Source organism: Littorina saxatilis, linkage group LG15, assembly GCF_037325665.1.
Source record: "Littorina saxatilis isolate snail1 linkage group LG15, US_GU_Lsax_2.0, whole genome shotgun sequence".
NCBI lineage: Eukaryota > Metazoa > Mollusca > Gastropoda > Littorinimorpha > Littorinidae > Littorina > Littorina saxatilis.
In genome coordinates, this window is record NC_090259.1 from 21,373,195 (window position 1) to 21,399,885 (window position 26,691).

A 26,691-nucleotide genomic window follows, 5' to 3' on the forward strand; every position below is an offset into this window, starting at 1 on the left:
TTTTCTCCGCCTGTCTCTTTGTCCACTCAATCAACTTATCTTTTTAACCACACTTGTTAGCAGTGCCTTCTCAGTTGGTGGCAGTGAGAATGGTAAGGACGGGGGTGTTTTTCCTACCTCGGAGGAATTTCTTGTTTTCATTGTAAAGCGCGCGCTCTATAAATCTCCCATATTATTATTATTATTATTGAAGTATTTTAGTGTCTTGACATGTGGGATAAAAAAAAAGAACAAACAAACAAAGAAAGAAACAAACTAACACACAAACATAGACCTATATTAGGTCCCTGCACACAAACAAACAAATAAAACACACTTTTTTTTTCTCTCTCTCTCTCTCTCTCTCTCTCTCTCAAAAACACACTTATTCTCTAAAATACACACACACACACACACAAACACACACACACACACACACACACACACACACACACACACACACACACACACACACTTGAGAAGAGATCTTGTATTGTCTACTGTTGTATTGCCCTTCAACAGATCATTACTTACATACAAATAAGATTCCCATGTATAATACTACATTCACTAATAATCTGTAAAAACAAAAAGTCCCAGCAGATACTTAATAGAAAAGAAAATACGAAAGTAAAAGGAGAAAAGTCCATGATGAGTTCTGAGCTGAACTTTGTATTCACTTATTTATTTATTTATTTTTATATTCATTTTTATAAAGGAAATTCAACCAGTTTATCGTCTGTATCAACAACAAACAACAACAACAACAACAACAACAACGACGACGACGACGACGACGACGTGTCCCGGCCTCCTCAGTACAAATTTTGCCACGATTATGTCCCCTGATGGCAACATCTCCAGCGCTTGAGATAGCTATGCTCTAGACGGGGAAGGGAGAGAATTCAAGGGAAAGTTGTTGATTCCTCGTTGGCACATCAGACGACCATTTGTTTTGGAAACCTAATCTAGCATGTTTTGCGTTGTCTGCGACGTTTTGTCTTCTTGACAGGCGACGCGAGCGACGAACTGAACATCTGCTGAGAGCCAGCTGCCATCATTCAGGGTTTCGGAGGTAAGCTGTGTTGTATTCGGCTTTCCGTCCAGAATGCGTTTGCTGACCATAATTTTAGCCACACGAAAAAATGGGTGACAAACACGTTTATCAATTGACCAACTTTATTTAATGTCCTTAATTTTGGAGTTCAATCCGTCATCATCTTATTTCACAAATATATGCTTTGCTTTGATAAAAGTGACTAGTATCAAAAATAAATCAATGGAATGAATCGTAGTAATTTAGGGACTAATCATAATGCCACTGGCGGATTAAGCTCGGAATTGACAAGGCTGAAGTTCAACATATTACTTACCCGTAAGCCAAAGTGCTGGAGAAGCGTGGGTTAAGATAGTCCTTATGAGGCTTATAAATCTTTGCTCACCATTGACATTGTGGAAAAGAACATAAATTGAACCTCCGCCATAATGCCACTGATTATCCTGATCAAAATCAGGCGCAAAGGCCAAGTGGATAAGACGTCGGCCTCCTAAGCGGAAGGTCGAGTGTTCATTCCTGGCCATTCCTGGTGGATTTAGCTAGGTTTTGATACTTTTTTGATCTCCCAGGTTAACTTATGTGCAGACCTGCTACAAAGTGCTAGTGCCTTATCCCCCTTCGTGTGTACACGCAAGCACAAGACGAAGTACACACAGAAAAGATCCTGTAATCCATGTCAGAGTTCGGAAGGTTATAGAAACACAAAAATACCAAGCATGTATCCTCCAAAATTGGCGTATGGCTGCCTAAATGGTGGGGTAAAAACGGTCATACACGTAAAAACCCACTCGTGTAAAAACGGGGAGTTTCAGCCAATCAACGATGAAAAAGAAGTGATTAAACAGGAGAAGGTTGATGTTAATAACTTAAACAGTAGGATTTTTTGGTCGGGAAATGAAGGATAAAATGGCCGCAAGTCGTCTGATATAGATCTCAACATGCAAATGTGCAATACATACATGTATATTTCACACCATCAACCAAGTACAGTATATATTATATCACTTTCAGTTGAATAGCGTGACTGAGAGTGAATCCACATTTCTGATCTACATGTATGCCCCGACTTGAATGTTGAAGCTGAGAGAGAAGTGTGATGCCCTTTGTGAAGAGTGAAGAGGTAACGATTTATGAGGCCGACTCTGCCATGCTCAGTTAACTAATTTTGTCTCTCTCTTTTTTCCAGACCTTCTCAATCATCGCATCGATCATTTAAAACCCACTGACACCTGAAAATGGGAGCAGAAAACAGTGTGTTAGAGGGGTGCGAGTGGGGAGACGAGGTGAATGCTGACAGCCTTGACTGGGATCTTCAGCATGCTGAAACTAAAGATGGCCGCGCTATCACCGTCTTTCAGCCACAGAAGAGTGAGCGCAAGTACAGAGACATGATTCAGCAGCTTGCTAAGGTATGAATACTCTGGGTGCTTTTTTTTGGAGGGGGGGGGGGGGGGGGGAGGGGCAATACATTTTTACCAGCAGGTTCTCAGTCCTTCGTGAATAATAACAATATTTGGTTTTACTGCAGGTAAACTGAAATGCTGCAAAAAAATCTATGCTTTAATGGTGGATGGTGACAAAACTCTTTTTTCTCGGGTTTACTGCGGAAAAAGCAGTTTTTCCTCATTAGTTTTTTTGGTTTAATTTTGTTTGACAATGTAGTTTATTGTATTTTATTTTTCAGAGCTTGAAAACGCTGAGACACCCCAGCATTCTGCGCTATGTTGGTGCGGGCAAGACTTCCGAAGGTTGTTTTCTGGTCACTGAACAAGCCACACCCCTTGCCTCTGTGCTTGACAAACTGTCACCACTAGAAGTGTGCGCTGGGCTCAGTGATGTTCTAGATGCTCTGATGTTTCTCCATGATAAGGTAAAACCTGGAGGGGGAGGGGGGGGGGGGGGGTGGGAGAATGCATGTGTGCTGTTAGAATGTAAAATAATGTAATGCTGGATTCTTCTTCTTCTTCTTCAGCGTTCCAGAATGTTCTGGTTACGTGTGAGCTCGTTTGCCCATTTGGGTTCCCCAAACTATACTCTGAGAGCATAGTCAGCTTCACTCCGCTTTCGTTGAGTAGGCATTCTGAGTATTTTCGTGTTTCCATAACCCACCGAACTCTGACATGGATTACAGGATCTTTTCCGTGCGCACTTGGGTCTTGTGCTTGCGTGTACACACGAAGGGGGTTAAGTCACTAGCAGGTCTGCACATAAGTTGACCTGGGAGATCGGAAAAATCTCCACACTTTAACCCACCAGGCGGCCGCGGCCGGGATTTGAACCCTCGACCTTCCGATTAAGAGGCCGACGTCTTACCACCACGCCACTGCGCCCGTCAATGCTGGATTCAACAGGGGTCGTATCTGTAGGCGGTGATTTTGAGATTTTAGGATTTCGTTTGTCCTGTCTCTCCTGTTGTTCTTTGGTCATTGACGCATACATTTGTTCTGAAAACGCAGGATGTTTTTCTACACAACGATTTTGTACAAGCAGGACCCACTGATAAATTGACCTGTTTGTCTGTGAACAATACTGGTACTCTTTGGCAAACATTCATGTGCCATACACATTTTAGCCATAAAGGTAATGTTTTACGTTGACAAGCTTTATGCAAATAGCTCAAAGTGAGCAGGACTCCTGACCCAAGGAACTTTTTTCTCTATTCTTTTTCTTTTTGGTGACGTTTATCTGGCAGTTTTTATTTGAGGCATGTGTACATGCTGCAATTTCTTTTTTTCTGTAGAATGTGTGTGCGTGTGTGTGTGTGTGTGTGTGAGAGAGAGAGACAGACAGACAGACACTGAGACAGAAGGAGAGTTGAAATTGAATTCCCAATGCATGTTTCAGGTTGGCATTACCCATAACAACATAGGTGTAGGGGCAGTTTTTGTCGCCAAAGACGGTGGTTGGAGATTAGGTGAGCTGCAACACGCTTGTCCCTTTGCGTCTGCTACGTCCGAGTTCCTCGATGCTTGTAGAGCATACAGAGACCAAGTGGGTCTCTCTCCAGAGGAAAAAGTGAGATTACTCTTCAGGATTAATGTTTTATTCTTGAATGAATCTTTTACATCATAATGTGTGTGTGTGTGTGTGTGTGTGTGTGTGTGTGTGTATGTGTGTGTGTGTGTGTGTGTGTGTGTATGTGAGAATGTTTTACATCTTTACGAAAAGAATATTTGTATTCAGCGAGATTTTTGGTTAGATAAGAATCGTATTAGTTAAAACATTTATTTTAATGTTAACAATGTTGTAGTGCTTGTCTTCATGTTTTCACTGTGCCACCAATGTAATTTCTCAGATTTGTGATATTAAATTTAATTTGATTTGAAGCTTAACTGACTAACAACTGACTTTGACTTTGGTCAGTTCATGTGCGTTACAAAGATTTTGTTTAAAAAGACACATTACAGTGGGATCACATTGTCCTTGACTTCTGATGAATGAGTTTAAAGTTCACTGTAGGCAGAATGCCACCCAAGGCTGGTTTGGAAGAAACAACTTTATGCATGCATAATTAAAGCATTTCATTGTTCAGCTGTTCATAGCTGTTCACTGGCGAATACGTTTAAAGTTCACTATAAGTAGAATGCCACATAGGGCAGGTTTGGAAGAAACAACTTTATACATGCATAACTCTGTTCATTGTTCATAGATGTTCACTGTGACCAAAATTTGTCATTACGTGAGAGTTGACAATAAGTGATTTTCACTGTATATTTGTATGCAGTGGAGCCCCCTTTTTCAGACCCCCAAATTTAAGACTTCTCCCCTTTTAAGACCCTACTTTTTCAGACTTTTTATTCATAATCATAACCTCTGTTAATTGACCCCCATTTTAAGACTTCCCCTTTTTAAGACCTGATTTTTTTCAGATTTGTAGAGGTCTTAAACAGGGGGTTCCACTGTACAGCTTTTTCTAAATCTGTTGACAGCAAGGTGCAGTGGAGGTGAAGGGCGGTCAAGGTCATGCCAGGGATATGTTTGCCCTGGGTGTCTTCATTGAGCAGCTGTGTGAAACTCTCACTGAACTTGGTACGAAGCGTGTGTTTGTGTGTGTGTGTGTGTGTGTGTGTGCGTGTGTGTGTGCGTGTGTGTGTGTGTGTTTGCGTGTGTGTGTTTGCGTGTGTGTGTGTGTGTATGTGTGTGTGTGTGCGCGTTTGTGTGTGTGTCTGTATGTATGCATGTGGGAGAGGGGTTAGTCATGGTGAGGGGTTGGCATATGTTTTTGTACTCGGTTGTATGTGTGAGAAAGCAACGAGATTGACATTGTGTACAGCTTGTGTTGTTCTTCAGACTAGATGGACCTGAACTGAAAACATGTACATTATACGTCCAAATGTCCTCGTTACAACAATATTGTTCAGTCAGAAGAGCTCCTACATGTCAAAACTATTGGATCGTGGTGGTCAGAGCAATGCTTCAGATAAAAAAAAAAGTATGCATTATTGACAGAAGTTGATTGAGGCCTCATATGACAATGTTGTGTGTGCTTGCGAAGTGTGCCCAGATGAAGACTTATGTGTGCATGTGATTTTTTTTGTCTTGGCAAAATCAATTTGAATTTCGGTTGTCAAAAGACAGTGTGCACTCTCTCTTGCAGGGGAGTTCAGCAAAACCTTTGAACAGAGGGTGGGAGCTTGCATGGCAGCTGATCCTACACAGAGACCAAGTGTTCTGGAGCTAAAAAACGACAGCCTCTTCCAGTAAGCGTACAGGGCAGGGGAACCCCCCTTTTAAGACCTTGAATTTGTACATGTTCCATTCATGATTTTTTTAAATTGACCTTCGTTTTAAGACTCCCTCCTTTTTAAGACCTGAGTTTCTGGGATTTGTGGAGGTCTTAAAGGGGGGGGTTCCACTGTAGTGCGAGCAATGAAAGGACACCCTTGGGACCAGCCTTTAAAGTGTCCTTACTGGGCAGGTGGCCTCTTATGCCAGTTATCTTTTGGTAAAAAGGGTAAACTAAGTGAATACAGTGGAACCCCCCTTTTAAGACCTCCACAAATCCCAGAAAATCAGGTCTTAAAAAGGAGGGGAGTCTTAAAATGGGGGTCATTTTACAAAGGTTATGAACAGAAAGTCTGAGAAAACAAGGTCTTAAAAAGGAGGGAGTCTTAAAAGGGGGGTTTTACTGTACAGAAGATGTGTTTTGTTGGGAGGTGTCTTATTTATTTGTTGTTGTTGACATGTTTCTACCACGAGGCACATATCCAAGCACAATGTGCACATGCATGTTTTTATATTTAGTCAAGTTTTGACTAAATATTTTAACATCGAGGGGGAATCGAAACGAGGGTCGTGGTGTATGTGTGTGTGTGTGTGCGTGTGTGTGTGTGTGTAGAGCGATTCAGACTAAACTACTGGACCGATCTTTATGAAATTTGACATGAGAGTTCCTGGGTATGAAATCCCCGAACGTTTTTTTCATTTTTTTGATAAATGTCTTTGATGACGTCATATCCGGCTTTTCGTGAAAGTTGAGGCGGCACTGTCACGCCCTCATTTTTCAACCAAATTGGTTCAAATTTTGGTCAAGTAATCTTCGACGAAGCCCGGGGTTCGGTATTGCATTTCAGCTTGGTGGCTTAAAAATTAATTAATGACTGGTCATTAAAAATCGGAAAATTGTAAAAAAAAATAAAAATTTATAAAACGATCCAAATTTACGTTTATCTTATTCTCCATCATTTGCTGATTCCAAAAACATATAAATATGTTATATTCGGATTAAAAACAAGCTCTGAAAATTAAATATATAAAAATTATTATCAAAATTAAATTGTCCAAATCAATTTAAAAACACTTTCATCTTATTCCTTGTCGGTTCCTGATTCCAAAAACATATAGATATGATATGTTTGGATTAAAAACACGCTCAGAAAGTTAAAACAAAGAGAGGTACAGAAAAGCGTGCTATCCTTCTTAGCGCAACTACTACCCCGCTCTTCTTGTCAATTTCACTGTTTGCCATGAGCGGTGGACTGACGATGCTACGAGTATACGGTCTTGCTGAAAAATGGCAGCTACTTGACTAAATATTGTATTTTCGCCTTACGCGACTTGTTTCTTCTTTGTTTGTTACGATTTAGGTGTTCTCTACCCCCCGCGGGTTAGGGCGAAGAATTTACCCGATGCTCCCCAGCATGTCGTAAGAGGCGACTAACGGATTCTGTTTCTCCTTTTACCCTTGTTAAGTGTTTCTTGTATAGAATATAATCAATGTTTGTAAAGATTTTAGTCAAGCAGTATGTAAGAAATGTTAAGTCCTTTGTACTGGAAACTTGCATTCTCCCAGTAAGGTCATATATTGTACTACGTTGCAAGCCCCTGGAGCAATTTTTTGATTAGTGCTTTTGTGAACAAGAAACAATTAAAAAGTGGCTCTATCCCATCCCCCCCCCCCCCCCCCCCCCTTTTCCCCGTCACGATATAACCTTGAACGGTTGAAAACGACGTTAAACACCAAATAAAGAAAGAAAAGGTGTTCTCTGTTTAGAGAGGCTTCACATTGCTGGTACCACTGCAGGGCTCTCCACACAAGTTCTACTTACCCAGCACCCCCCATTTTAGTTTTAATTTGTTGTTGTTCCAGAACTTTAGAGGGTCCCAGACCAGGAGGACTTATGGAAGTTGTGTGAGACCTTCTTAAATAAAAGCATTATTTGTCATATCAGATAGATTTATTCCATGAATATGGGTCGGTACACTACAGATCTGGCTGAAAACTTTCTCGCCTTCTAAATTCAAGAGTACGTACTTGTCCACTATGTATTGAAACTACAGTCGAACTCGCTTAAGACGAATCACTGGGGATCGGGAAATAAGTTCGTCTTAACCGAAATTCGCATTAAGAGAATTGATTGATTTTTTTACTGTCACAATTTTAGAAGTAAAATTTAAAAAGTCGTGTAAAAGCATGTACATGTACATTCTGATCAATCTCCGATTTCATGGTGTCCACCAGTTCTGGTGCATGTACTACCCTGGCCAAGTTTCCTCTCAAGACATCAAAGAGACCGCCCCATAGGTTAAACTCCCCATAGGTTAAACTCGGTCACTGACCCGGGTGCAGGAAGTGTTTCCTCTCTCATATGAAAGGGGAACCACCTCTCATAGCTAAAACTGGGTCAATGACCCCTGGGAAGAAGGTCAGTGTCTATAAAGAAGGCCACCCAGCCATCACAATGGACCTGCCTTTGATCTCGCCTCACACGCAGATCCTTGTAGCCTTGTGACTTTTAGAGACAAAGCGGCTCTGGGGCGATGAAAACGTGTTTGTTAAAAGAGGGGTTCGTTATGCAAATGATACGATATGTCGATCTCGGGACGAGTTTAAAGATTTCGTCATAAGCGTGAGTAAATTACAGACATTATGCATGCTTGGGAATCCAAAAAGTGCTCGTTATAAGCATAAATTCGTTACAAAGAATTCGTTTCAAGCATTTTTTTTAAGCATGAAGAAAGAGGTATTCAGTTGGGAACTTAAAACTAATACGTTATAAGTCAAAATTCGTAACTAGCGTGTTCGTTTTAGGTGGGTTCGACTGTATTAGACGGTTACACTTTGATACTCTGAAAATCGGTATCGACGGTAGGCATGATAACGCAAATTTAGTGCATCCGTGAAGCTGGAGAGGGCAAGGGAAGAGGGGGAGGAGAGTGGGCACTAGTTGTTACTGTTTGAGACCGTGGAACTGACTTGTCAATTATTTTGATTGCTAGTGACCTGCAGCTGTGAATTTTAATGAACTTCTTTTGAGCAGACTCGTCCCAGACTCGTCCTTTGGATCACACAGTTTCTAGTGAACAGAACCCAGTCCGTCCGTTTCCATAGCGCACTTTCATCCATAGTTAGTACTTCTACTGGAGCCCCTCAGGGCACAGTATTGTCTCCAGTTCTGTTCACATTATACACTAACGATTGTCAAGGCACTGTTACGACCCCTCTTGTGAAATATTCTGCCGATTCTGCCCTTGAAGACCTGTCTGACTCTGATTCTGTTTATTTTTCTGAAGTTCAAAATTTCAGCTCCTGGTGTAAAGATAACTATTTAGCCCTAAATGTAACAAAAACAAAAGAGCTAGTTATTGACTTTCGCAAAAACCCAGCTACAGTTTCAGATTTGTACATAGATGGTGTGAAAGTTGAGCGAGTGACTGAATACAAATATCTCGGAACAGTCATTGACAACAAACTAAATTTCTCCTCAAACACTAAAGCTATCCACAAGAAGTGTCAGTCAAGAATCTACTGCTTACAAAAGCTCAGAAGTCTGAACATCAACAGCCGCATCCTCCAAACATTCTATACTTCATTCATTGAATCCATTCTCACTTTCTCTTTCATCTGCTGGTATGGAGGTCTGTGTGTGAAGAGTAAGAATGTGCTTGGGCGGGTGGTGAACACGTGGTAAGATTGTGGGGGTGAGACAGGAAGGATTGACTGTGCTGTATGAACGACGTGTGGTGCGAAAGGCCCGTTGCATCATCCAGGATAGTAGTCATGTGCTCGCTCACCACTTTGAGGTCCTGCCCTCAGGACGTCGCCTCCGCACTCCCAGATTCCGCACGCTCAGAACTAAGAACAGTTTTATTCCAAAGTCAATTGGCTTTTTAAATACCTAAGTTAATTAAAACTAGTATGTGTGCCGGTGAACATATGCACTGATTTCTGTGATGAATGAGTGTGATAACCCTCGAATGACTAGTCCTGTGATAAATATTGTTCAATGACATATCTAGTCCTGTGATAATGATAGTTTTTAGCGTTAAACTTTTAACCTATTTGGAATCATGTTACTATTCCTGTTAGTGTACATATGCGTGCGCGAGTGTAGTATGCTTCGTATGGTATTTTTATCTGTTGTCTTATTATTTGTTTTGTCTTTTAATGTGCACCACACTGAAATTTCTCTGTATGAGATAATAAAGTATTCGTATTTGTATTCGTATTCGTATTTTGATTTACAATGTTTTGTTAGTGTTGAAATAAAAATTAAGTTTTTTAAGATAAGGATTAAGTTTTAAATGTTTTTTGACTCACATGCGAAGCAAAAGTGAGTCTATGTACTCACCCGAGTCGTCCGGCCGTCCGGCCGTCCGGAAAACTTTAACGTTGGATATTTCTTGGACACTATTCAGTCTATCAGTACCAAATTTGGCAAGATGGTGTATGATGACAAGGCCCCAAAAAACATACATAGCATCTTGACCTTGCTTCAAGGTCAAGGTCGCAGGGGCCATAAATGTTGTCTAAAAAACAGCTATTTTTCCCATTTTTCCCATTTTCTCTGAAGTTTTTGAGATTGAATACCTCACCTATATATGATATATAGGGCAAAGTAAGCCCCATCTTTTGATACCAGTTTGGTTTACCTCGCTTCAAGGTCAAGGTCACAGGAGTTCTTCAAAGTTGGATTGTATACATATTTTAAAGTGACCTTGACCCTGAACTATGGAAGATAACTGTTTCAAACTTAAAAATTATGTGGGGCACATGTTATGCTTTCATTATGAGACACATTTGGTCACATATGATCAAGGTCAAGGTCACTTTGACCCTTATGAAACGTGACCAAAATAAGGTAGTGAACCACTAAAAGTGACCATATCTCATGGTAGAAAGAGCCAATAAGCACCATTGTACTTCCTATGTCTTGAATTAACAGCTTTGTGTTGCATGACCTTGGATGACCTTGACCTTGGGTCAAGGTCACATGTATTTTGGTAGGAAAAATGTGTAAAGCAGTTCTTAGTGTATGATGTCATTGCTAGGTTTAGTTATTTGACCTTGACCCTGAAGGTCAAGGTCATGTAAAGGTCAAAGTCAAGCATGTGAGTCGTATGGGCTTTGCCCTTCTTGTTTCTTCTGATTTTCATTTATATGATCTATTGTTCTGTTGCATTTCAGGTTGAACATTGGGTACGCTTTTTTTCTGTTGTCATGTTAGAATGTAATGCTGCATTGAATGTCGGAGGGAGAGAAGTTTCTTGCACTTCTTTGTGAAGCATCTCCATGGGAATTTTTCCCTAAAATGCACTGATCGGGTTCAAATGCACTGATCGGATTCAAATGCACTGATCGGATTCAAATGCACTGATCGGAATCAAATGCACTGATCGGATTCAAATGCACTGATCGGAATCAAATGCACTGATCGGAATCAAATGCACTGAACGGGATATCTGTGTTTGTAAATGGGCTTTGCTTACATGTTAGCTGCTTTTGGTTTTGAGTTGTAGAGGGATAACCAGAGCTGCCAACTGTTAAGCTTTCAGTGCAGCATGCTACTTAGTATCAAGAATATAGCTACACTGTTATGTGAAGTAAAGAAATTGCTTTGGGTTTTGAATTGTAGAGGAATAACCTGAGTATTAAGCTGCCAACTGTTACACTTTCAGTGTAGCGTGCTACGTAGTTTCAGCAATATAGCTACACTGTTATGCAAAGTAAAGAAAGTGCTTTGGGTTTTGAGTTGTAGAGCAATAACCAGAGCTTCCAAGCTTCCAAGCTTTTGGTACAGTGTGCTACGTAGTATCAAGAATTATACGGTACACTGTTATGTGAAGTAAAAAATTGCTTCGCTCAAAAAAACAATAACAGGTAGCCAAGAGTGCCCTCTTTGTTGTGAGTCTCGGTTCTTATTTTTGCTTCTCACTCCGTGTCAGCTGTCAGAAAATGGGTCAGAAAAAATGTTGGTTCTAGCTGGAGTAATAAATGAGGGTTGACCAGAAAAATACAAGGTGTCTGTGTGTGTGGGGGGTGGGGGGAAAATACAAGGTGTCTGTGTGTGTGGGGGGTGGGGGGGGGGGGGTAGGATACATCTGGTGGAGTGAGTTTTGAAGAGAAAGAGTATGTGTGTGTGTGTGAGAGAGAGAGAGAGAGTTTGACTGTGTGTGTGTGTGTGTGTGTGTGTGTGTGTGTGTGTGTGTGTGTGTGTGTGTGTGCGTGTGCGCTAGAATGAGACAGAGATACAGACAGAGTTAGAGAGAAGAATGCTGTACTCATAGTTCAGAAACTGTGTTCATCCTTTGGAAGCGACTGCTTTCATGCTTTGAACAAGAGATTATTGAATAAATATAATACAAGCGTGTTTATCATCTGAGTTTGAGCGTTTTTTCTTTCTTTTTTCAGAAATGACTTCATACAGATCCTGAATTTTGTGCGCAATGTTGCATTAAAAACAGCAGATGAGAAAACAGAATTTTTCAGGTACACATAAAAATTATGTTAGTTTTACTGAGACATTTTATTTTAATGTTTTATGTTTTCAAGGTATATAAAAATGTACTCATTACTATCCCCTTGATTGAGGGATTGATTGATTGATTGTTTTACTGATTGTTTTTCATTAGCAAGGGTCTGTATTAATTGACTTTTATTGTTTTTTGAAAAAGCCTGTGTAATTTTATGTTGAAGGTTTTTATTTTACATAGTTTATATGCAGAAGTCTTCTTCACAAACATATTTATTTTGAAAGAGCAAAACACAATATTTTATTTTTTTAAAACCGTCTTACATTTTCAGCGGTCTGTTGCCAAGGTTACTAGCTTTGCCAGAGGAACTTGTTGCTCGTCGATTGGCCATCCCACTTTTGTCTCGCTTTGTTCTATTGGATGAAACAGCCGTTGCCCACGTAGTGCCACACCTTCTGACACCTAAGACAGGTAAGTTTCTGTTTGAGTGAATGCATGAGGTGTGTGTGTGTGTGTGTGTGTGTGTGTGTGTGTGTGTGTGTGACTTGCTATACTCTTTATATAATTGTAATTGGTGTGGAGTTACTCATTAATTGTAAGAAAAAATTTTCTTTTTATTGGAGAACTACCATCTGTACTTATACCTTTTGATTTGTTTAACTTTTGTTGTATGGGATTTGTACCCAGATTCACGTAAATGAACTTTTATTTTTTCGTCAATCCTAACACATGAAATAGCCCATTTTTGATGTCCAAATTACAGGCATTTCTCAACTTCACTGGTCCCTGTCCAGAACCACAAAGTGCAAGCTTTTTCAGCTCTACCCTATTCCCATTTTTGTAATCATTCTTTTATTTTTTTTGACAGATGACACCTCTGCCGCCGGGAGACCAGGACTGACCCCCGTGTTGAGTGGTGAGCTGTTCAAAGCTCACATCATTCCAGAGCTGCAACATATTTTCCTTGTGCATGACGCTCACATCCGCCTGGTGGTGCTTCAGTATTTCTCACACTATGTCCACCTCTTTGAGCATGACAAGCTTCAGGACGAGATATTTCCACAGGTGAACTATTCTTCTGTCATTTTTATTTTTATTTTGCAGAGGTGGACATGATAACTTTTAATACATAGAGAATACTACATGGCTTGCTGCGAGCGAAAGCGAGCTTTTTAATATTTGAAAAAGCAGCGAGTGTAAATCTGGTACAACACAGCAAGTCATGCAGTAATCTATTTATCCTACATACTGTACTTGCTGAAAACATCCCGCAGCCGAGGCGACCAAATTGAAGATGCATCTCATGGAACCTTGATTTCTTTCAAAGCCTCTTGAATACTTAACGTGAGAGCAAAAAGAGAGAGACTATAAACTTATTAGAAGTTAAATGTAACCCTTGCAAGCCCGAGTATAAAATATGTGCACTGGCAGACTATTTCTCATATAGGTTATGTTCCTACTAATTGTGATCCATATGCATTTTTATTATTATGAGCATGACTTAACTTTTTGATATGAAAGTCGTCAGCTGAGGCTTTGAAGAGAGTGATGTGATTCATATTCTTACGTACTGTCAAGATGAAATGTTAACTTTACACCAGCAGAGTATTCTCTTCATATCAGTCTTGTTCCCTCTGGCTCATGGACGCTATATGGATGGAAATACAGAAGAATGTAAAAGTCGCCAGTGGAGGTTTAGGCTGAGAGTGAATATCGTTATCCTTACATATACTGTCAAGATACAGAGTAAGTGCCATACTTCCCAAAAGTGGGGATGTGACCTAGATTTACCAAGTAGCGCAGTGGTTAGTGCATCGGGCTGCGGGTCGGGAGGTCATGGGTTTGAATCCCATCAGGGTCATGTGTTTTTTTGGGGCTACGGCCAGCTCCTACCCAGAGTGGAAGTGCTATGGTTCCTATGGGAAGGCTGGGATCACACAGCCGAGTGTCATTCACTTAACGAATGCGACTTTGTGGCCCTTCTCTTCTTTGTGCTCGGAGCTCTCATGGTGACCTTAGTCTCAGTGTTCCTGTTCCATCCTTCCCTGAATAGTAGTTCTGCTGTCAGTCTTCAACGTGTGACGTTCTAGGGGGTCGACGGTGGGACGTGGTGGCGGTCTGGTCTCTGGAGGGGATACGATACGATACGAATACTTTATTATCTCATACAGAGAAATTTCAGTGTGGTGCACATTAAAAGACAAAACAAATAATAAGACAACAGATAAAAATACCATACGAAGCATACTACACTCGCGCACGCATATGTACACTAACAGGAATAGTAACATGATTCCAAATAGGTTAATTGCCGTCAGCTTTAGCTAAAAGTTTACCGCTCACTCAGTCTGGCTCCGCGACTTAACAGTCAATGTCGTTAGTAGGGGGCATATAGTAGGTAGTGGGCTGCGTCCGTTAGCTCGGGACAGACCCACTACTGAACACCGTCGAAGTGCAATGTCATCTTCCGAGGGTAGCCTACCGCAGCGACCCGACATCCCCCCTGGAGCTCCCCCCTGGAGCGTCTGTAAAATCGACAAGTCTGGCAGCGGAACGAAATTCAGATGTGGATGGAGCAGCGAGTGCAGGGACGGGGCGGTGTGAGAGCACAACGGGACAAGGAACAGATGTAAAGACGGGGAAAAAAAGCACACAAAAAAGCAAGTCTGAAACAAGATTTTCTTTCATAAATCAATGACACAAAGAATGAGAAACAGACCTATGGTGAAATGTGTAAACTTGTTCAGACTCAAGGTTACATCTGTTATGATTCTCTGTATGCAGTTTCAGCAAAAGAGCCTCAATATTCTTTTATTGACATACAAGAATTATTTGGTAATTCCAGAGAAAAAGAAGTAGGTGGGGAAGTATCAAATCAAATCAAATTAAAGCCTGAGAAATTGCAATGACACCTCCCTGCATACAAACACTCTCATCTTTAGAATATAGAAGATTCATTCGCAAAACTCACAGGTGAATTACTAGATTACACGGGTTAGCTGAGCTAAAGTGTTGTAATTTTCTTGCAGATTTTGTTGGGACTAAGAGACACGAGTGATGTCATCGTTGCCAGCAGTCTGCGAGCTCTGGCAGACCTTGTGCCACTGTTAGGGGGTGACGCTGTAATCGGTGGGCAGCGAAAAACATTCTTTTTCCATGGAATGCCAAAGGTGATTTTGTGTATTGGGATGGAAGCTGAAGGAAAGGCTTGGAAGTGTGTGGGGTTGTGTTTGTGTGTGTGTGTGTGAGTGTGTTTGTGTGTGTGTGTGCGTGTGTGTATTGTGTGTGTGTGTGTGTGTGTTTTTGTGTGTTTCTGTGTGTGTGTGCATGCGTGCATGTGTGTGTTTGTGTGTGTGTGTGTGTTACAGGATGTCAGCATGTAATTTGTGTTGCACAAGTTTCTTAGGCATGATCTTTGAGAAACTTTGTGTTCTGATAATGGTACATTCTGCTGTCACATTAACCGTTAATATGACTTTACAAATGTCGTTGTTCTTATGCTAAGACATATAACATAGACAGTCATTTCTGTTTTCTTTCACACAGATAAAGCAGAAATTTAAGTTGGCCTTTCTTGATCTTATTTCAGCTTATATGTTCCTTGTTTCTGTTTTTCCCCATCAACAGGGTTTCCACTTTTCCCTGATGGATTTCTGAGAAATGTCAAAATGCAAATCCCCTAAATATGCTTAGATTCGCCACAGATTGCAGCACTCTGAATGCAAATGTCAAAATATGCCCGGAACCATCATTTTTACAGATTTTTGATTTTCTTCAGTCTGAGCCCTTCATCAAGGAGAATGTCTGTACATGTATTCTTCATATGGCACCAGACATGCGTCTGTTTGTTTCAGTTTTGGACATTTCAACATGCTCTTCTTATGTCACCTCATCAATGTGTTTGTTTCAGTTTTGGACATTCCAACATGCTCTTCTTATGTCACCTCATCAATGTGTTTGTTTCAGTTTTGGAAATTCCAACATGCTCGTCTTTTGTCACCTCATACGTGTGCTTGTTTTAGTTTTGGAAATTCCAACATGCTCTTAAATGTCACCTCATGCGTGTGTTTGTTTCAGTTGTTGAAATTCCAACATGCTTTTCTAATGTCACCTCATGCGTGTGTTTGTTTCAGTTGTTGAAATTCCAACATGCTTTTCTAATGTCACCTCATGCGTGTGTTTGTTTCAGTTTTCCCCCAACAGAGAGAAAGACGCGAGAGCCAGCAGTGTGACAGACATGATGAGGTCCGTCAAGTCCAGCGGCTCCCTGTCGTTGGCTAACGGCAAACCTCTTCTCAAAGACCTGGCCGCTCTGGCATCGGGCAGGTGAGGATGATATCAGATACCTCTCAATAACCACCACCCAAGGGACCAACCTAATTTATTTAGTAAATAAACATCATTTAGCATTGTTGTGCAAGAATAAAAAAAACAAGAATTGTAAGTTATTGGAATGGTTCATTATTGACAAAACAAAACGTAACATTTACAGTACGCCGACCCACTGGACTTTGAAGTAGACAGACAGATCAACAAACACTTATGGTACAAATAATTAACTTATCTCAAAATTGTCAATGAATTTCGCATGCAAGATTACCTTGTGTTTGTCTGTCTGTTCACTTAAAAAAACACTGGGTCGAGTGAGGTACCATAAATGTTAAAATTCTTGGTTTTTTTTATTCTTGCACCACAGTGTTAAATAAGCCCCCCCCCCCCCCCCCAAAAAAAAAAAAAAAAAAATAAAATAAAATAAAATAAAATCTTCTTTTTGATTGTGATTTTGGGAAGGTTTAGCAGTCTATCTGTTTTTGGATTGTGCTGCAAGGTTTCAGGACTACATATTGCTAACTTTTTATCTTTAGACTCAGCAGAGATTATGGATATGGAAATTGCTGAGATATGTATGATGAACATCTGTGCACCCTCATGTTAATTTCAGCGCTGCCAAGCCTAACAGAGACCCAGCGGAGCAGGAGAGGAAGCGGATAGAGAGAGAACGTAGACGAGAGGAGGCACGGCAGAGAAAGGAAGAACGACAGCGGAAGCTAAAACTTCAACGGCTAGAAATGAAAAATGAAAACCAGAAAGGTGAGCCTTGACCAGGTATCTTCTATGTCAATGATTGTAGAATTCATCTGTTACTTTTATCTTTTAAACAAAAATTATTTTATTTTATCGGCAATGTTATTGGCTGGTTAATTTACAGATGATTTGTAAATATTTGGATTTTCTTCTCAGTGTAGGTGACAGGCGACACAGGTTTGATAAAAAGAGAATCTGTGTCCCCAAATTCTTGCCAATAACCTTAAAGGCACAGACATACCTTGAGCTTCACTTCAATGTCAACAGTGTGTATTACATGTACTGTGAAGAGCATTAGGAGAAAAAAGAAATAAGCACAAACCTAAATTTGAAATTATTTCAAACAGTACAACTTATCTGCATTCTTTTTTTTCCAGGGGAGTCTACAGGCACAGACTTCAGCAGCAGAATTATTTCTGACACACACGAGAAAGTCTCAGACAAACAAGACTCAGATCAGGATGACAAAGACAATTCCAAACTTCACAGCAAACTTGGTGACAGTGATGAAGACAGTGACAAGATTGTGTACGTGGATGACGAAAACAGTAACGACAATAAAACAAGTTTGGAGGAAGAAAAATTTGCTAGCGAGGTAAGCGAAGAAGAGTGGGAAGATTGGGAGGACAATGGAAGCGGATCTGTGATCAAATCTCAAGACGACGCCATTAACGATGAAATAGAAGCAGAGCTGGTCCGGATGTCCGGGAAGGCAAATCACCCAGAAAGCAGCAAGAAAACTCAAACTTCTCCGGATCCATATCGCCATGGTTCTCCAGCGGAAATAGATTCTCCTTTCGACTCGGTGGTTAGCAGCCCTGAACATGCCAACCCACATTTCACAGCAAACCAACAGAAAGTTTCAGGGCAGTCGCCTTCTCGTGCAGATTCCAAGCAGACCTCCAGCAAAGGTCTAAAATTAGTCGCCAAAAACAAAACGGCTACATCCGCCTCAGCCAAAACAGCATCAGCCAAAACCGCACAAGCCAAAAAGCCTCCAGTGAGCGATGATTTGGGACTGGGTTATGATATCAAGAGCCTTGAGCTGACGGCTGTGAAAGAAGAAATGGATTTCTTTGCCGACATGACCCCAGCCATCAAGCCTTCGGCGGACAAGGGATTGGGTGTTTCTAGCATCATGGAGTCGAGGAAAGATTTGACATCGACTGAGGTTGAACAGGGGCTTGTGACATCCAGTCTCTTTGCAATGACAGCTGCAGAAGGGGAGGTTGGTATTTTGTTTGGTTTGTGAATTGGAAAGTTGTCTTTTCTTTCTTCTTGTTGTTCGCTGTTAAATCGTCAGTCCGGACTGCAGGGCGAAACGTGCTGTCCTCTCCAAGTCCTCTCTGGGGCCGTATAGCTTCTTTTGTAGCGCTGTCTCCTCTGGCCAGATGGTGTCCCTCAGAGCACTGTGGTATGGACAAGCCTGCAGGATGGGCTCTGCTGTGGTTGGCCTAGTGGTAAGGCGTCCGCCCCGTGATCGGAAGGTCGTGGGTTCGAACCCCGGCCGGGTCATACCTAAGACTTTAAAATTGGCAATCTAGTGGCTGCTCCGCCTGGCGTCTGGCATTATGGGGTTAGTGCTAGGACTGGTTGGTCCGGTGTCAGAATAATGTGACTGGGTGAGACATGAAGCCTGTGCTGCGACTTCTGTCTTGTGTGTGGCGCACGTTATATGTCAAAGCAGTACCGCCCTGATATGGCCCTTCGTGGTCGGCTGGGCGTTAAGCAAACAAACAAACAAACAAAAAAGCATTGTACATTGTATATCTTGTCCTGTGAGTGAGTTTCTGATTATTACTATTTGTAGTGTTGATGCTTTTGTTTCTGTGGAAAATGTCTTTAGCATTGATTAAGCAAAGATAGTTGTTTGAAGCAGTGAATCAGCACATACAAAGAAATTGCAGTGGGTGTCTTTATTCTGTTGGAATATTGAAACAGAAAATTTCCTTTTTGTATGCATCTTAGACAGACTACAAGTTTCATGGCTCAAACTTGAATTTGCAAGAGGTGTTAAAATTAGAAACCTATGATTGTGCTTTTCATCAGATAGTACAGTGGAACCCCCCTTTTAAGACCCCCCCCCCCCCCCCCAATTTAAGACTCCTTCCTTTTTTCAGACCTTGATTTCTCAGACTTTCTGTTCATAACCTCTGTAAAGTTACCCTTATTTGAAGACATCCTCGACCCGATTTTCTCAGATTTTTGTTAGGTCTTTGAGGGGTTCCACTGTACCATTCTGAATGTAAATCACTCATTTTGTCAGGCCCACTAAAAATGGACAAGCGAACGCTTGTATTACGTGCCCTATGCAGTTGGAGAATTGTACAATTGTGATGTGATTATGCTTTCCTTCAGGGGGAGCCCTGAAGTTGACACTTATTTTTGTTGGAAGTATATTGATGACAGTTACGTTGGATATTAATCTGAATTAATGGCAGCCATTTAAAGTTGTCTTTCTTGATATGTTGCAGGAGGAATCTGGTGGTTGGGGAGAGACGGACGACTGGGGCGTCAATGATTTTTGATGTGCTGATGTTATCTATCCCATGTTATCCATATGTCAAAATCATGAAATTATTCCAGGATTGCTCAAGTTACACCCTGCATTATAGTTTGAAACAAGAATGGCATACTGCCTGAGTTTTATGTATAATTAAAATTGTGAAAGAATAGACAACCAGACTGACAAATAGTTACATTTAACAGCATATTTTCTGAAGACGGATGAATGAAGTTTTTGCTTGGTCAGCTGAATGGAGAGAAAACTTCAAATGAATGAGTTGAGCTTTTCTTTCTTATTTCTTTCTCTCTTTCTTTTCTTGAATTTAAATGTAAAACACAGTATTAAGAAGAATCTGCTGTCCAATCTGCCTATGAAAAACGAGACTGTTTTATAAATATATCTTGAACCAGGAATCTCTACATAATTCATTGATCTTTCAGTGTAGAATGACAATTAATGATTCATGTAAATATCTCAATGCCAAAATAGAGCTCCACATTTTTGAGAAGTAATACTTTTTTTTTATAGAAAAAGCTGGACACGGTTTGACACAAATGAGATGTTATGCAGATAACATGAAAGTGCAACATTATCAGTATTTTTTTAGTTTCTTGGGAAAAGGCAAATGCCATTCATTTTATCATTTTCATTAGCATCAATGAATGCATTTTCAATTGTAATCCATGAAAATGAAATACTCCGGGAGACAAACTCTTGGTTCGACATTCATTCGATTACCTCATGTTCCACTACCACTTTTTATAGATCCTTGTGATGGATGTTGCACAGCGTTTGCATACTTGGATGTGGTGCAAATCGGTTGCATGGTGAAAATTATTACTTCTACTTCTTGTCGATCACAAGATTTATTTTTAAAAAAAACCACACAAAAACTGTCTACTAAGAATGAAGTACTGTAAATAGCTTGATTCAGTGAAAGGTGGTGAAGATGTGCATAGTGAAACAGGTATTGCTTACAGGCACAGCCCTTCCCGTGGAAACAAGTTGACTTGCCAAATGAGATCTGACCGGGCTTTTACATGGGATAAGATCATTCCTCTACTTTAAAACATACCAAAAATAACAGCCTCATAGGCGCTCTTTGTGCAGATTTGTAATTTGTTGATGAATTCATGTCTTGATGGACACTAGTGGCTTTTAGGTAAATTAATTACGTGTACAGTGGAACCTCACCTTTAAGACCTCCAAACATCTTACAAAATCCAGTCATACAAAGGAGGGAGCTAGTCTTGAAATGGGGGTACATTTACAGAGGTTATGAACAGTAATTATCCTCCGAAAACGGCGTATGGCTGCCTAAATGGCGGGGTAAAAAACGGTCATACACCTAAAATTCCACTCGTGCTTAAAAAACACGAGTGTACGTGGGAGTTTCAGCCCACGAACGCAGAAGAAGAAGAAGAAGAAGAGTAATTAGTCCAAGAAAATTCCCCCGAAATCGGTGTATGCTGCCTGCAGGGCGGGGTAAAAACGGTCATACACGTACAAATCCACTCGTGCTAAAAACATGAGTGAACGTGGGAGTCTAAGCCCATGAACGAAGAAGAAGAAGAAGTCCAAGAAAACGGGGTCTTAAAATGGAGGGAGTCTTAAATTGGGGGGGTCTTCAAAGGGGGGTTCCACTGTAGTAAAATACATCACTTTGCACAGAAAACACTCAAAATGTTGAATTGTTGTATTTGTCCAAGTGGAGGGATGGTTGTATCCCGTGTGAAAGCCTCGTGCAAAATCTGAGATGGTGAGCTGAACTGTTTTCACGGGAAGGATTGTGCCTTTAATTAGTTACTCTAGAGGGAGCAGCTTTGTTGTCACGGTTGATGCAAACAGTTTCTTTTTTTGTTCGTTACTCCCCCCCGCGGGTTAGGGGGAAGAATTTGCCTGATGCTCCCCAGCATGTCGTAAGAGGCGACTAACGGATTCTGTTTCTCCTTTTACCCTTGTTAAGTGTTTCTTGTATAGAATATAGTCAATGTTTGTAAAGATTTTAGTCAAGCAGTATGTAAGAAATGTTAAGTCCTTTGTACTGGAAACTTGCATTCTCCCAGAAAGGTAATATATTGTACTAGGTTGCAAGCCCCTGGAGCAATTTTTTGATTAGTGCTTTTGTGAACAAGAAACAATTAACAAGTGGCTCTATCCCATCCCCCCCCTTTCCCCGTTGCAATATAACCTTGAACGGTTGAAAACGACGTTAAACACCAAATAAAGAAAAAAGTTGTTCGTTACTGTATTTTGAAATGCAGGATACACAGAAAGAAGTGACATGTCAGAGGAATTTGTAATGTTGTAATAAATGTCATCATGTTTCAGTATAGAAAATGATGCGTGTTTGTATGTATTTGTGTGTGTGTGTGTGTGTGTTCTGAACATTTCAGAAATCCACATATCCTGTGTTTGAAACGTACGTTATGTATGAGTTCTTTGGATTAATTATTTTATTTCACTGTGTATGCATGTTAACGTGCAGTGTGGGTATATTTCAGTAATTTCAAATGTTTTGTTATCTTTTTTGATGCAAATTCCTTGATTTTGTTCTACGCAAACATACATCAACCGTTAATCAGTTACGTATGTTAATTATGCTTGATTTTGGATACAGATGAGCTTAAGTTACTGTCTACTATTTTGTGCGGGTTATACACACATTCCACTCAGTTTAAGTTCCTTTTTCCATGTTTTTTTTCTGGAGAAATGACCATTAATTGGCATTGTTTGGATTCATTGTAGTAAGAAATAGTTGGCATATGCCCGCTGCGCCACGCTGGTAAGGACTGACCACAATGTGTTGCTCTCCCGTTCTTATTAGACCCCCGCTGATGCATCACACGTGCAAGCCCCCCGGCAACATGGACATTGCGGCTGGGCTCTTCTCCTTGACTTTCACAAGTCCTCCTCTCCCCTCTCTTTCTAATTACGGGCCTAAGTGTTGATATCTGGCTTTACTACCCTCTCTTCCCTACCTGCTAACACTGATCACTTTAGGCCTACCTCAAGTATCTAACATCCTCCTCCTTCACCCGCGGCTAATCTGTCTCGTTTAAATAGGGTTTATCTGACGCTGTCTGCTCTATCTAAACTCACACTTATGTTTCGCAACACTTAATGTTGTATATTTTTATTTTGTGACTATAGCATTGTTAAAGGCACAGAAAGCCTCCCGTAAACCATCACAGATACTGTCAGGCTTTTACACACAGTACAAACACCATTTCATTTAAACACTCACCGCTTGAGAACATTCTAGGTGTCCTCCGTAAAGAGCGAGCAATTTTCAAAGAATTTCTTTTTGCGTGGTTCGTCTTACATCTGAGCCATCGTGAACCCGTGTAATCCAGTTTCCCTTTTTTCACAATTTAGCCGCCAGTTTGTCATTTCAATGCAAATCACTGTAAGCTTATCTGCAATAGCAGTCGTTATTGTGTACCTTTGAATCTGAAATGCAACATTGAAACGGCTGCGAACTAGAGCAGTGGCAGTTAACGGTTCAGAGGAACTGGCGCCAGGCAGCGTCGTCTGCTACGAGAACCACGACCTTGCGTGACCCTGCTTCCGGGCTATCTTTTTTTAAACTTTCAAAACTTCGTATTGTTCTGATCTTGTCTTGATGAAAAAAGATTTCTTTTATGATTTTAGAATGTTTGTGTAACAAGCTGTCAATTTATTATTTAGATTTCAAAAGTTGGTCAGAAGCGCAAAAAAGCACCGTCTGATTGTCTGACAGACAATCCGCAAAATTAATTCTTTGAAAATTGCTAGTTCTTTACGTAGGGCACCTAGGATGTTCCCGTTCAGTGAGCGTTCAAATGGAAGGGTGTTTGTACTGTGTGTAAAAGCCTGACGTATCTGTGATGGTTTACGGGAGGCTTACTGTGCCTTTAAGTGACAGCTGTAGTTTCTGTGTATATTTGTGTGTGTGTGTGTGAGAGAGAGAGACTTTCCATCCGCTTTACTTCATGTGAGGCTACTCACTGGTTGCAAGAAAACATTTTCTTTTTATTTATAGAGAACTCTTGTGTACTTGTTAGAAATTTATATCATGCTCTCATTTAATTCCCCGACCTGGCACTGCTCATATTGCTCAATTTTGATATTAGTTCCTTTTTTTTGTAATTGACATACATATGTACATATAACAGGTCTGCAAACATTTAATTTTGGAATTTTATTAAAATGTTATCTTATTTTGTGTTAAAACATTTTTTTTTTTTAAAGTAGGCTAGGTGAGGGTTTGCTTAAACGGATTTAGTTTTTTTGATTATAAGTTAACAATTATGGGCAATTTGTGGTATTTACAGAACTTTTTTCTCCTTTGTTCTATATATATGCGTGGGTGTTGCTCGGTATACAAGAAGCAGTTTATGCGAAATAAGGAGCTAGTTTTTAGATGCATCAAATACACATGCATCATGTGTCAATGCAATCTGTTGTCCTTTGTGAGTAGACCTGGCCGAAGGAACATATCCCAGCTCTCCCATTTCCAAGTCAAATGAAAATAAAGTTCAAGGCTTCGTGGTTTTCAGTCAAGAGGGCATTACACCTTTGTGATATTCTCCTCAGGGGCTTCGTACTAAAAATGTGTGCGACAGCTTGCTCCTGCCTTGTTTTGCATGGGAGGGGGGTGGGTGGGTCTTTCTTCTTTCTTCTTTGAAAAAACCTGCCCTGAAACTCCCACGTACACTCGTGTTTTTTGCACGAGTGGAATTTTACGTGTATGACCGTTTTTTACCCCGCCATTTAGGCAGCCATACGCCGTTTTCGGAGGAAGCATGCTGGGTATTTTCGTGTTTCTATAACCCACCGAACTCTGACATGGATTACAGGATCTTTTTCGTGCGCACTTGGTCTTGTGCTTGCGTGTACACACGGGGGGTGTTCGGACACCGAGGAGAGTCTGCACACAAAGTTGACTCTGAGAAATAAATCTCTCGCCGAACGTGGGGACGAACTCACGCTGACAGCGGCCAACTGGATACAAATCCAGCGCGCTACCGACTGAGCTACATCCCCGCCCTAAGCCTGCTCACTAAGATGGGGATTTAAACAGTGTGAAGCCCCTGAATAATGAGATAATTTTTTTGTATAGCTTGGTTGACTTTTAATTTTTTTTTCCCATACCAGTAATAATTGTTTGCTTTGTTAATACGGGTGATCTTTAAATATTTAGTCGATAAGTCGTTGAAGAAAAATGCTATTAAGTGATCACAGCTCCTGGTGAGCACATGCATTCTTGTTGCGGGTTACTAAATGTACTATGACTGTACATGCATTTGATCTCGCTGATGACTGCAGTGTTACAGATGCCCCCCGCGGGTTAGGGGGAAGAATTTACCCGATGCTCCCCAGCATGTCGTAAGAGGCGACTAACGGATTCTGTTTCTCCTTTTACCCTTGTTAAGTGTTTCTTGTATAGAATATAGTCAATGTTTGTAAAGATTTTAGTCAAGCAGTATGTAAGAAATGTTAAGTCCTTTGTACTGGAAACTTGCATTCTCCCAGTAAGGTCATATATTGTACTACGTTGCAAGCCCCTGGAGCAATTTTTTTGATTAGTGCTTTTGTGAACAAGAAACAATTAACAAGTGGCTCTATCCCATCTCCCCCCTTTCCCCGTCGCGATATAACCTTGAACGGTTGAAAACGACGTTAAACACCAAATAAAGAAAGAAAGTGTTACCGATACAGTGGAACCTGTTTGTAACGACCACCCAAGGGACCGACTGAAACTGGTCGTTATAGACAAGTGGTCGCTGTGGAAAGGATAATTATAGAGATAACAAGAGGCGAAGCCTTCAAGGCTCACGTAAGAAATCGACAAACAGTAACACAAACTCAATCACTCCGTCACACATACACACACACACACACACACACACAGTAAGCATAGGTGAAACTGTGCAAGAAAGCGAGACACTAGATCTGCCAACTAGTCTCGGCCCGCTCACAATAACAATGACCGAGACTTTCAGTAATTCCTTCGCGTGACGTCTAACCCTCTTACGTCATAATGTGACGTCTTCAAATGTTAAAGTTTCTATCACACACGTCAAACACTTTTGACCGAGACGTAATCTTCTTATGCGAGCTTTATCCATAGACTCGGAAATGTTAAAGTTTCTATCACACACACACACACACACACACACACACACACACGCACGCACGCACGCACGCATGCACAGACAGACAAAAGTTAGCATCGCATAGGCTACACTTACGTGAGCCAAAAACGAACGCTCGTCAGGGTCTTTGGGATTTTCATACTTCACAGGTGGTCGTTACCGATTTGGGGATGCAAAGGTTTGACTGTAAATGTCTGTTATAAAGTTTATTTCTCAAATTTCACCTTGAATCTCCGAGACTGCATATTCATTCATTCTTTGCAACAGAAAAAGTCGCAAGAAAAGAAGTCCTGAATACTTCGCAACGTCTACTGTTTTAACTGCATCTACAGTGGACATGTCTTGCAAATTTAAAGTACAATCTCTGACAATTGAATTTTTCTTTTCTTTAATTTTTGTATATTTAAATGGGAAACTATGACTTTCTGCTGCTAGAATTATTACACTCAAACTAAACCTTTCTGGCAGATGTGATTTGACAATCACATTACCTGTTGGTGTATGTTTTCTGTAGGTTAATGCATTGCTGAATATTATGTGAATGGTTAGTTGCGCCTTATTGTGTACAAGAAGAATACCCCCTCCCCCCACATCCCGATCCCCTTCTTCCCAAATAGGGGCCAGCTATTTTGCTGCCAGAATTCATGCGTATGCATACTTTGCTATTTATTTATTGTGATTTGAAAGTGGGTTGGAAAATATGGTGAAAAATAAAACTTTTGTGATCAATG

General features: G+C 40.7%; 1 protein-coding gene across 1 annotated transcript; it reads left to right on the top strand.

Annotated features, from left to right (window-relative positions):
• The first annotated feature begins 883 nt into the window (after positions 1-883).
• On the top strand, positions 884-26,691 carry LOC138948813 (protein-associating with the carboxyl-terminal domain of ezrin-like). Its single transcript, XM_070320440.1, has 14 exons — positions 884-1,054; positions 2,223-2,445; positions 2,721-2,906; positions 3,881-4,051; positions 4,966-5,065; positions 5,634-5,736; positions 12,168-12,245; positions 12,561-12,700; positions 13,098-13,294; positions 15,259-15,399; positions 16,419-16,555; positions 17,172-17,320; positions 17,692-18,542; positions 19,789-26,691. The coding sequence occupies exons 2-14, from the start codon at positions 2,272-2,274 to the stop codon at positions 19,840-19,842; spliced, it is 2,481 nt and encodes an 826-aa protein (XP_070176541.1). The 5' UTR covers positions 884-1,054; positions 2,223-2,271; the 3' UTR covers positions 19,843-26,691.

What these genes read in the sequence shown, in the direction of transcription:
- LOC138948813 (XM_070320440.1), top strand. Translation starts at nt 2,272, where the DNA reads ATGGGAGCAGAAAACAGTGTGTTAGAGGGGTGCGAGTGGGGAGACGAG. An exon ending in TGATGTTTCTCCATGATAAG is followed by an intron (nt 2,907 to 3,880) that starts GTAAAACCTGGA and finishes TGCATGTTTCAG; the next exon opens with GTTGGCATTACCCATAACAA. An exon ending in GTCTCTCTCCAGAGGAAAAA is followed by an intron (nt 4,052 to 4,965) that starts GTGAGATTACTC and finishes ATCTGTTGACAG; the next exon opens with CAAGGTGCAGTGGAGGTGAA.